Genomic DNA, 12,418 nt, shown 5'->3' on the forward strand with positions numbered 1-12,418 from the left:
GAACCCAATACTTGGCTTAAAATTACTGGTTCTGCACCATTTCTGATAGCCCCCTCCCGCAAATTAAGGCCTTTATTGGCATTTTTAACACTTTCATTTGCAGCCTTTCCTTGTACCTCATATGATGTACTGTCAGCTTCTGAATTCATTCGGTTGTGTGACAGCCACAGATTTAGAAACGTTCAATAGTTTTGGAGACTGAATAAAAACATTCATTGTTGACATATCTTTTCATTGTTTTGATGGATCTGATTGTAACCCCAGCCTTCTCAGCTGACCCTAACATTGCTGCTGCAAATTACAAGCTCCTGTGGGAAAAAAGCCAAGTCTGAATTATTGTGCTGTAGTGTTGTCAGAATGATGGAAAATGACTGCTGTAATTTAGTCAACACATTTAACAGCAGTGAAATTATTAGTTAAGTACACTGTCCAAAAATTAAAAATCATTTCCTGCATTGAGTATAGTGCTTTATTCTTTAGTAGAAAGGGAGTGGTGAAGAAGGAAAAGACAAAATTCAGATAAGCCACAGGCAATGCCTTCAGGACATTTATTTAATTTCCTGCATACAAAATAGTGAGATCCTTAAAAATATGAAGAAAGATTTTACAATTCTCATACTAGGCAACTTTCACTGTCATACATAAGTACCATCACACCATAATTACTGCTTTTCCAAGCCTCACTTTCCCAATGAGAATAGAAGAAAAGTAGTGCAACATCATAATTGGTAAGTACAAGGGAATGATTTAGCATTCATTGCAGCTCTTTGGGTTATGTACTACAGTTCATTCTTTGCTTTCAAAATTGACGTCTAACGAATTATCATCATTCACTTTGAAGAAAAAGTGTCACGTTTAGAAATTACAACAATTTCATTGAAGGTGACACTGAAATAATATAATAGTGTGACTAGCAACTTAACTGATACTCCAAGGAAACACCCAAAGCTTTAATATTCTGGAAGCAGTATCAAGCTAAGGGAATAACTGTGTGCCAATGCCATTTGCTCCCTAAAGATCAGTCATAGTGGGAGTATTATACAGATATTGACTGAAGGTGTAGCCTCTTAAGAACCCTCAACAGCTGGAGGAGCAGCATCACCCCCCACTTCTCCTTCAGCTTCACCATCAACAGCATCCCCACTTTCAAATGCAGGTCCAGGTGCATCATCACCTTCCAGAACGATTTCCTCTGGATCAGGAGCACGTGGCAGAAATTCGCAATCTGGGTACATCTTCATGAAGATGGACTTTGCCTGCAACACAATGTATACATGTTACACCTCATAAAATAAAGGAAACAAGAATGATTTATTCTGCGTTAATGAATACTTTTTATAAAGTAGTTTTGGAAGTGTCTTATTTTGACTGTGACCACAGATCCAATATTTTTTATTAATCTAGGAAGGGGATGAAACTGAGATTAGTACACTAAGTACTATGGACAATATTAATGAAAGAAGACTGTCATATTTACAATGGATGGTACAATCAAACCTACAAAAGAACCCAAGTCTCATACAACAGGCAGGCTTCACATTGCAAGATGGAAACACACAAAAACTGAACTAAGTGCAAGGCGCAAAGATTAAAACATGCTGCTGCAAGTTTTACTGATAAATAGCCCAACTTTTTCTTAATCACTCTTAATATAATCAAACAAAGAACAAATGGGAGGAGGATTAGTGTTTAACGTCCCATTGACAGCAAGATCATTAAAGACAGAGCACAAACTCTGATTAGGTAAGGTTGTGCCCTTTCCTGAAGCAATTTAGGGAAATCGCAGAAAACCTAAATCCAGATGGCCAGATGCAGATTTGAACAGTCATCCTCCTGAATGTGAGTAAAGTATTCTAACCGCGTGCCACCTTGCTCAGTAGGAACAATTCCTGCTGGAAAAAAAATTGAAAACTGAGTAAGAGTAACACAGAGTCTGTGAAACATTTTTAAAAGCTGGTTGTATGTAACTTTGTATTTTGAAAATATAGAAATACCAACAAAATTACATTGTAGTCTTTTATTGGGTTTTATACAAGGGTAAGTCACTTATTATCCACAATTTAGTCACATTTTTGTTTATTTTGGCAGTACTGTCATTTTACGTTGATGATGCATGCTTTGTTTATTTGTTGTTATATCTTTGCAATTTTCAAGCTGATAGGTTAGTTTCATTATCGTTGCCATGAAGTTAAAAGTGGCTGCTCTGCTGTCTATTTGCACCAAATAACTGCAATGTTCGATGATGCGGTTTTTGTGGTCGGAAGGCTAATCAGGGGCCGAAATTCATCAAAGACTTTTGGTATGGTACAGGAACAGTGTTTTGCCGCAACAGAGTGTCTACAAATAAATTGAAAAATTCCGAAATGGTCGCACAAGTGTTGTGAACGGTGAAGGATCCGGACGACTGTTTACCACCACAAATGAAGGAACCATTGAGTGTCCACGTGAAATGATTCTCTTAGACAGACGATTAACTATTGATGAAGTAAAATATGGAGTTTCAGTCTTCGATCGCTATTCTTTATTTTCAATTACCGGTTTCGGGCTAGCTGCCCATCTTCAGATCATATGTTGTAGTTACAGAGTAACTTGTCCGTACAGAACACACAGTTCACTGAAGTGGCACATCGTCTGCAAATTAGTCACAGTTCTGCCTACAAAATCATCTGCAACAGACTTGGGCTATATAAAGTTTGTGCAAGATGAGTCCTAAAACAACTCACATAGTTGCATAAACAAACCCACTCGGACATCTCCAAAAAACATTTGGATCACTATGGTAATGAAGGGGTCCATCTTCTTAGACAGGAGCATTACTGGTGACGAAACATGGATCCATCATTACGAGCCAGGTAGTAAATGGCTGTGTATAGAATAGAAACATCCGAATTCGCCGTGCAAGAAAAAGTTCGACACCCAACCATCCGCAGGAAAACTGACGCTTACGGTTTTTTGGGACGCACAAGGTCCAGTACTGGAACATTATGGGGAAAGGGTCATAACAATGAACAGTGTACGTTACAGTGAGATGCTTACTGCCAGGCTAAAGCCTGCAATTTGAAGCAAACGCTGAGGATTGCTGTCAAAAAGTGTTGTGTTGTTGCACGACAATGCCTGTCCGCATACTGCTCCCCAAGCTGCTGAAATGCTATAGAAACTCAAATTTGAAGTACTGAATCATCCTCCATATAGTCCCAATCTGGCCCCTCCTGACTATCACTTGTTTGGTCCTCTCAAACAGGCAATAAGGGGTCACTGATTTGTCTCGGACGAAGCAGTGAAAGAAGTGGTGCATTCCTGGCTCATAGCTCAACCGAGAACCTTCTTTTATGAGGGCATCAGGAAGCTTGTACAATGAGGGACCAAGTGCGTTGAAATGCAAGGAGACTATGTCTAACATGATATTCTTGTAAGTTTCCTATTTGATTACAATAAAATTTTATAACTACTTTGCAGATAATAATTTACTTACCCTCATAGCAGCAGGTTCTGTTTAATTAGTGAGGAATACACATAGGTGTACCTATGAAAATAATATTTCAATGTGAATTAAAATAAAATACAATCAGGATTTCTTGAAACTAGTGTACCCTCTTTTCAAGAGGGGGTGGGGTGGGGTGGGGAAGGCCAAGAGTGAGATGGAACTCGCATGCAATAGAAATGAGAATTTATCTGATCTTACTAAATATTTTACTATGTACCAGTTCAAAACTACACCCACCACCTTTTAAATGACCTTTTTTTGACTGACACGCACACGCACACACTTGTGAGCTTCCCCTAGCTTTCCAACACATCAAGTGGACAAGATACAAATATGAATCGTTTAAACCAAGGCACGTGAGATAGTAACTTCATTTTGTTAACTTACCTCTGCAACTGCATGTTCAAAATCAAGGTCTAGGTCAGGCCCAGAGCAGAGAAAAACATTTGATGGCACTCCTGTTGTTAGATCACAGCTGGAAGTCTCTGGACAATTGAAGTACAGAGACCACAAAACCTGAGGCTTCAATGCTGTTGGGCGGGTAGCACTCTCCTCATTTGTTTCCCCGTCTCCTTCACCACCCTTAGAAATTTAAACATTTCTGGTATTAGCACTCTCAAAATATTGTTCCAACACAGCTTATAAATATGTAATTCACTACTGTTCTCAATAAAACTGACTATCATTTTCTGTCACTTTCACTGATTACAATTAATCTATGGCCAGTTTCTTCGGGTACAATAACTACAAGCACTGAAACTGACAAAAATCCCTATATGGTTTTGCTGCTAATATGTATTCTGCTCACAAACATTACAAAGAAGGCTGTGTGATGACTTGTGAAACAGTTCCATTTTTGAGTCCTCACACATTTCAATAAACAGCTGCTGGGAATGTTAAATTACAAAATGGAATATAGCAGCAATACAACCAAATATTAGTTTTACACATATAAAAATAATGGTTCTCAGTAGAAAATAATGTGAGTGAAGTTTGATTTTTTTAGATTGTATTTTTGATTCATTAATGACAATTTATCTTTATTACAAACTGGCAACATTTTATTATTATTAGAATAATTGTTAGAGGACTGTACGATACTTTACCCAAAGGTCACTTGATAAGCCAGTTAGTGCTGCAGCCTTACTTTATGTTAATGTACTGTGAATTTTATGATATTAAAGAACACAGTACTATACCGGATGTGAAGTTTGTGTAGACTGTGTATCTGTATCAATACGGCTAACTGTCCCATCATCAAATTCAGTATGCAGTAAACTCTTCACAACTTCTTGCATATCTTCTCGAGCAGTCTTCTGTTGTCGGCATGTCATGTGCACAACATCTAGAAATGAAGAAATTTAAGTGGAGTATACTTTTCACTAGCATAAATTGGTTTTATTAATATGGGCTAAAATAAAGCATTTGTATTTAAATAAATAAATGTAATCAATAAGGAAAAACTATAATAGTTTTTCACTAATACACTCCACGAATGAGCTCTTAGAGTTACATATTAATTTATCAGCATTATTTAGTCTGAACTGCTTTCAGAATAGAGCCCACTGTATGACACACATATGCAACAGAAGAAAACGTCACATATCCTGGCCAAGGATAGATAAAATTTTGAATGCTACCTGAACACCTTGTCAGATTATATGACTATTTTAAATTTTTGTTATCGATTATAAACTATAGAATCCTTCAAAAATGAGGTTTTAGTATCTTAGGAATATAAAATATATCAAATTACGTGAGAAAGTTCAGGAACAGCCAAACCTGTACTTGGCCACTACTGGCCGAGGCACTTACCAATCAGAGAATCCTGAGAGGCAGGGGTGCTTTATCAAAACGAATTATAAGACAACAGAACCTAGCTTTCAGAACCATTAGTTCCATCCTCAAGGAAGGATGAGGGAAAGATCTTTGTCTCTCCTTGTTCTGACTACTGTTAGGTCCATCTCAATGAACTTCTGAATGACCTGCTCTCCTTTCAAACCTTCCCAAAGTTATGCTCCTTGACGATGGGACTAATTGCTCTGAAAGCTGGGTAATAGTATTTTCTTTTTTTTGAGTATTGCTATTGACAAGATTTTCAACTTTGTCCCCTGAAGATTAGTACTGGGCAGACATTGTCCCCTTGTAATTTTACAGTTTTAACAAAAATACTGCAGATACAAGCATTGCACTCCTCCTCTCCTCCATGAGCAACAACCTACAACAGGACACACATTTGTGTCCTATGGTGATACTGCTACAAATAACAACAGATATTTTAAATCTACATGTTCCCTGCCTAAGTAATTCAGTTCACATACGAAAAAGGGTAAATTTGACCACCATAATGTTTCTTGTTCAGAACATGGTTTAATTTTTTTATTTGTGTTGGAAAACAATTTCTCACAAACTGGTTTAAATTTCCAAAATGCACTAACTAATGGTTTTTTATCTGAGGTTACAGAATCTAGCCAAAGTACATGCCATAGTTTCAGTGCTATTACCAAGATCTCCAGCAAAGAATAAAAAGTTGTATCAAATTAAAGGAAAGCTCCCAATTTTTACTTATCAATCATACTTTTGAAGCTTGCAGTTTCACAATAGTTTAAAAAGCTTGGGATTCAATATTACCACTCATTTGAGAGAATTACAAGTTCCTAATATAGTAGGAACTCCACCTAGTGTTTTAGAATGTGTAGATACTTATGGAAGTATCAACTGATCTGCACTAAAAATTGACTTTTGTATGCACTTACACCTGTTAAACAACATTTCTTCACTGTCTCAACTTACGGCAACAAATTGTTATTCTCACTTTCAAAGTCATATACTTACACAATCCTTGTGGACAAGCGTTTGTTGCTGGTCCAACTTCAATAACAGTCACTGGTTCTTTAGAACCTTCAACTGGTGGAAATCTTAGCAGTGTAAGTGCTTCTTTATCAGCTGGCAGAATGGACCTGTTCAAAAAAATTTAAATCTGTGCTGTATTACCGACTTTCCATGTAAATATTGCATTAATATTTCTCAAGGGGGGTATATGAGCAGACGTATATTACTACTATCAAGTTTCCACAATATGTGTGAGTTGCTACAGTTTTATTCTCTAATTTAGGAGAACTACTTATTTATTTACATGATGCAGTCACTGCATGGAGGGAAAAAGTATGAAAAGATGAATTGCATCAAACAATGGAAAACACTTTGATAAAGGCCTTAATGGCCGAAAGCTTTATTTGTGACAAGTCTTTTTGTTGTGCCTATCTGCGATTCAGCATCTCTGCTACATGAAAAGTATAAACTGTTTATGACAGGTTGCTAATTTCACTAAAAAAATTATGTCACACACTCTCACAAAACAACAAATGAACCCTGCAAGTTTTCAGCTCTACAATGTTATAAGAATTTGCACACACTTTCAGAAGCTGAATTTGTGATAACTATTATGGGCTGCACAGAAAAGAATGGTGACAAGCTCCCACCTGTCAGTTATAAAGATTCCACGTGACAATCCTCCAGGCTTGGCTGCTGCCAAGTACTCTGCAGGTGCGTGCCCAACACCCATCACAAGATTAACCGCATCAAGGCGGCGACCCCCAGAAGCCACGCCCTTGCATTTTCCATCTTCAATTAGCAAGTGTTGTACAGCTCTCTTCAGGTGGTACAATCCACCAAACACCGCACAAAGTCGACAGAAACACTGGGGTAGCTCTCCGCTACCATACATGGGCCACAGGAAAGGTGTATTTCCATATCTTCCAAGGCTGCTGAGGAAACGCTGTGTGCGTGCCACGCCTTCGTCACAGGAAGTGTCTTCCGTGCACATAGCAATAGCATGTATTACATAATGCATGAGATTTGGAGTCAGCTTCTTTGAGTTCAGATAGTCAACAAATGGCTTATCTTCAAATCCTGCAACAAAAGTGAATAAAAAGCTAAATTCAAAACTTTTGGAGAAAAAAATAAAATGGAATAACATAATTTAACACAATAATTTGTCTCTTCTATACTTTATGTCAAACATGAAATGAAAATTTTACATTTACCTAACATTTTCTGTTTGTTCCATCATAGGTCCTTAATTTTTCCTGAAAAGAACGCCTGATCCTGAAAGCTTGAGCAAAGTGTTAATAATGCTGTGTCACAAAAGTGCATTTTTTTTAAGTTATTGCTTTCTAAAGGTACTACAGTCAGAAGGAAAAACTGAGGGTAGCAAATGAAAGATCTAAAACATTATTTTGAAAGCATCCATCTACTACCAAGGTGAGAAATGTCAAAACAATATGCTCTGCCAATAAGTATCATATCGAAAACTGTTTGAAAATTTGGATACGTAATACCTTTAAACAACAACTGATGGGTATACTCTCCTTTGTTGCAAACATTCTGGGACATAACTAATCTTGTGGTTGGTTAATTTTTGTAATTTGATTATAACATGTGACTTTATTGTCCCAACAATAACCTTGCAACAAAGCACTTCATTTTTTTTCCTTCACTTGGCTTGCACAAATGCTTGATTACTATCTAGGCTGCTAGAGGTATCTCACATGAGGCCATTCAAAATATCACTGTCCAGTGGAATTTGATCACATTGATAGTGCTGTGATGTGTATGCTCAATCTACTGTCATCATTTGCCATTAATTTTGGCTACTATATCTGGTTCTCTGTATATGATATATAGTTCTTTGTCACGTAACATTTCCCAATTTGTTTTACTTTGTCTCTTATGGGCAACAGTGTTTTTCTTTAGATTTTGTGTGAAAATTCCATTAATTTGCCCTATTAGCCTCCGCCCCCCCTCCCCCCTTCAGTTTTCTTTGCTTGCGACTTCTATATTTTGCATTTAAAGTGCTGAATTTATTAAATTTATCCACTTGCTAGCAATACCAATTTCTTTTATCCAAAATCCTTTGCATGTATCAAATGTGAATGGTGGATTAGTTTTATCTAGAACCGCAGCGGACATCATTTAATGAATGTTTAATACATGGATTTTATTTTGTTAACAGTATATTTGTCAACATTTTATAAGCTGCATTCAGTAATGTGATTCATCTTAAGTTTCAACAATCTGCCAGGCCCTTCCTTTTGCATACAGGGCAAAAAACAATTCTTTCCCGCCATGTGGAACCTGCTCTTCTTTCACATAGTACTGATAATATTGTGAAGGCTGTTTATTAAAGGAAGCTTTCATGTATCTATTTCTATGATTGCACTTTGAGTAGACGTGCTTAAATTTCCTTATGTTTTCTGAATTTTCTAATAAGTATGGTTCTCCAACCAATGACTCATGGTAAGATTCGGTATACCTTCATGAACGTTGTCTACCAACTGATTAAATAATGCTTTGTTGAAATATTATTTTCATCTTTTAGAAATTATGCTTTGGGCAGGCAATGAATAATAGGTTCATTCAGTTTCTATCTACTGCAATTAGTATGAATTAAAATACAAAAGGCAAAATTACCAACAATGTAATAGTGACTTTATCTAGCTAATGGAACTAGAGCCATAAATGTTTAAAAACCTTTGAGTAAGAGGGCCAAAATGAGTGTTTGATATCTACACACATTCTGAACACATCTAGAAAACCTCAACAGCCATCACATGCTATGAAAATACACACACAATCATGAAAGTTAAAGTGCTGTGATCAGGTGGTCTGAAGATCACAAGCCCCACCTTGCATTTGATACACAAAGCTGAAGCGCATTCTTATCAAACACATAGAAGACTGATCACAACTCTTGACACACATTTTACCTCAACTGAAAAAATTGGCTGACCTCACCCAGTGTCTAGAAAGCGCTTACAGGATTTCTCTTCCAAGCTTCACAGTCCACTCCTGGTATTAAGTACATATTCCACTCCTGAGAACAGGTAATTTACTCAACTTGACAAGGGCATAGAAAAAAAAAAACTGAGCTTAGTGCCCACTGAGCAGCGAGTGACCCATCATGTAATTTCTTGAACATAGAAACAATGCTTCACAAGGTGCCAGAACAGTGTTTCTTAAGACCAGCTGTGATGCCAATGTCAATACATTTTGAGGTACTTTCATCCAAAGCTGACACATTTCCTTAACTGTGCACTAATGAAAGATGCAACATTTCATGTGCACAAGACTGAGAAACCATACGAGTACTATGGAACTGCCATCTTTACCAGACCAGATATTAAACTTTTACTATAAAAACTGGCAATACCAATGTAAATAACACTGAGCTCATGACAAAAAATTTACAGTCACTTGTTCTTCATACAAACCACTCAGCACCCCATTCCCGTTTACTAGTCCCAAACATTTAAACCTATCTGATCCTAACATAATGATTGATGGATAGGTGGCTGTAACAGCCACAATGAAAAATGAGGATATGCTGAAAACTGATCAGAATGGTGAAACCAATGAAAACAGGACAACATAAAGTAATTACACAATGATTATGATGCTAAACTTCTTCATCCTTTTACTGATGCAAGATGAAAAATGCGATCATAATTCAGAGTCAAGTTTCATCTCTCTAACACAAGCCAACAAAATGTCAAAAAATAGGTTGATCCCATTCCCAAAACACAACATAGGTCAATTATCTCTCAAGTTGTGCCTCAATAGGATCATCAACGGTCACATTCAAAATACATTACAATTTCAAAGCAAACTGGGTTCAATTTTTGGAAGAGCTTGATCTAAGTATACCAAACATCAAACCATTTCCATACCTATGAGAATTTTATGAAAGGCTGTTCAACCAATACTACCAGCAAACTACTGCAAAGAAATTATTCTGATAATCATTTTGCTAAAAAGTGTAAAAAGTAAAAGTTGAAGTATTAATTCCTATAAAACAAACAAACAAACAGGCAGAAAGCTTTTAGGCCATTCCAGTATCAGCAAAATGTAAGAACATTATAGATATTATCACAGACAGAACAGCTCAATAACTACTGAGCAGAAAAAGTGAAAAAGAAAAGACCAGCAAAAATAAAGGTGGTTATTTAAGGCAGGGAAAACCACTTATCACACAAAAGTAACAATAAATGAACCAGAGAAAGTAGGGAGCAAGTTTAAATATGATAACGTTGCTAAAACAGATGACATTTTGAACAATCAGATAAAATGTTTCAAATTTAAGACTACTTTAGTTACCAACTGCATCAGGCTAAATCAACTGCCCAAGAAGCAAGCACACTACTAAAACCAGAAAAAGACCGAGTATCAAATTTCACTTTTATGTTATATTCACAAAATGTCTGAACACACAATCCTGGCTTAAGTCAAACCACTGGTTGAATTGGACGTTATATCTGAACCAGAGAGTTTCAGGAGGGGTGAAACTTGTACCTGACAAGTAGTTAACCATACTTAAGATGTAGAGGATGAGTATTACCAGAAGAAAGTAACAGAGGGTGTGATAGTTGAGCTAACAGTCACATACAACACAGTACAACTTGGAATCCAGTTGGTAAATGTTTCAAAATAATACAGGATATTTTCTTTACCAAAATATCAGTCTTACTGTGCAACAGGAAACTGTACATTGACATTCACAATACAGTAAACACAGCAGATGGGGATACCCCCCACCACACACACACACACACACACACACACACACACACACACACACACACACACACACACACAGAGATTGACAGCAGAATCTGCCCATGAAATAAAACAGCTGAAAGGAAATTTAGCATTGTCTTTAGTGAACAAACACTGACTCACCAACCTATCTACATGTCACTGTTGATGGATCCATCATCTTTAAGAATAATTGTGAGTAATTGAAGCAGAAGGCCCAGATAAGAAACAACTTAGTTTGTAAACGTATCAGTTCTTCACGTGGAGGAAGCTTCGTTGTCAAGCAGACTTCAGCTCTTGCACTGTACTACTCTGCAGCTAAATCTGTACATTTCACATTAGCACGGTCAGACCATGCGACGAATGCTGACACTGCATTTAACAATACTTGCAGAATTTTCTCTGGTTATCTTAAGCCCACACCATACGAAAAAGTGTCTGGCAAAGGACTTGCTCCGTCAAACATACTTATGTGGAATTTACAAAGTGTTTGAAAGATACTAAGCATCCTTTGAGTGGGAACAATTATTGTGTAACAGATGCATGGAATGAGCACGACTTTTAAGCACAAGCTACAAGCAGTTTGCTGGACCTACAATATCCACAGCAAGGAAAGTAAGGCCCACAAATATACGTACCTAGCTGACATGAACACAGCGAGAGCCTATATAAGATATTTTGTAACAGTGATGAATATGAGATAGCTGATGGGCTTCTGCATAGCATCAATGGAGTGAGACATAAAAAGTGGACTGATACAATCAAAACATTAATCTTTCAATGTTACAAACTGGAAAGCTTTGTGGTGTTAAGGAGACATGGAGCTGGCAAACCTCCCAGTTATGTAAGTAAATCTGTTAAGCCCAAGTTGGTCACAGCCTTGCCTCTGGAGTACTCCAAGTTATTAAAGTCAAGAAGGAATTAGCAGTCCTTAAATTAAATTGTAAATCCAAGATGAACTATTCAAGACTATCCAATAATGAAATGGCAGCAGCCCTAAAAGGAATGAAAGCTGGGAAAGCATCAGGTTTTGACAGCTTACACTCAAGAGTTATTTTTACACATGTGACAAAATACCTAGCAACAATCTGTATTTGCATTCTCCAATCTTTTTGTATTTGCATATTGTTGGTGAAGAGCAACAGTTGATATATCTCTCTTGTTGCAGTCAAAATACTCACATAAAATATTTCAATGCCAGTTTCGACTTGCCAGTAATTTCCAATTGTTGAGGAATTATTATTGGCCCAAGGCTGTGTCAAATTATGTTGATGGTGTCTTCCTGAAGACTCTATGGACGGGGGAAAATGAAAACTCTAAACTGGTTCACCTACTGAAATA

General features: G+C 37.0%; 1 protein-coding gene across 1 annotated transcript in view; it reads right to left on the reverse strand.

Moving 5' to 3' along the window:
• Window positions 1-514: 514 nt before the first annotated feature.
• The window catches only part of LOC126094459 (rab proteins geranylgeranyltransferase component A 2), a 50,459-nt gene continuing 38,555 nt past the window's right edge, over window positions 515-12,418 (reverse strand). Inside the window, exons 6-10 of the mRNA XM_049908842.1 lie at window positions 6,967-7,396; window positions 6,320-6,444; window positions 4,684-4,829; window positions 3,872-4,066; window positions 515-1,256 (exon numbers count right to left, since the gene is read on the reverse strand). Coding sequence (XP_049764799.1) covers window positions 1,068-1,256; window positions 3,872-4,066; window positions 4,684-4,829; window positions 6,320-6,444; window positions 6,967-7,396 — 1,085 coding nt within the window. The 3' untranslated portion in view covers window positions 515-1,067. The remainder of the gene's footprint in view (window positions 1,257-3,871; window positions 4,067-4,683; window positions 4,830-6,319; window positions 6,445-6,966; window positions 7,397-12,418) is intronic.

Source organism: Schistocerca cancellata, chromosome 8 (genome assembly GCF_023864275.1).
Source record: "Schistocerca cancellata isolate TAMUIC-IGC-003103 chromosome 8, iqSchCanc2.1, whole genome shotgun sequence".
NCBI lineage: Eukaryota > Metazoa > Arthropoda > Insecta > Orthoptera > Acrididae > Schistocerca > Schistocerca cancellata.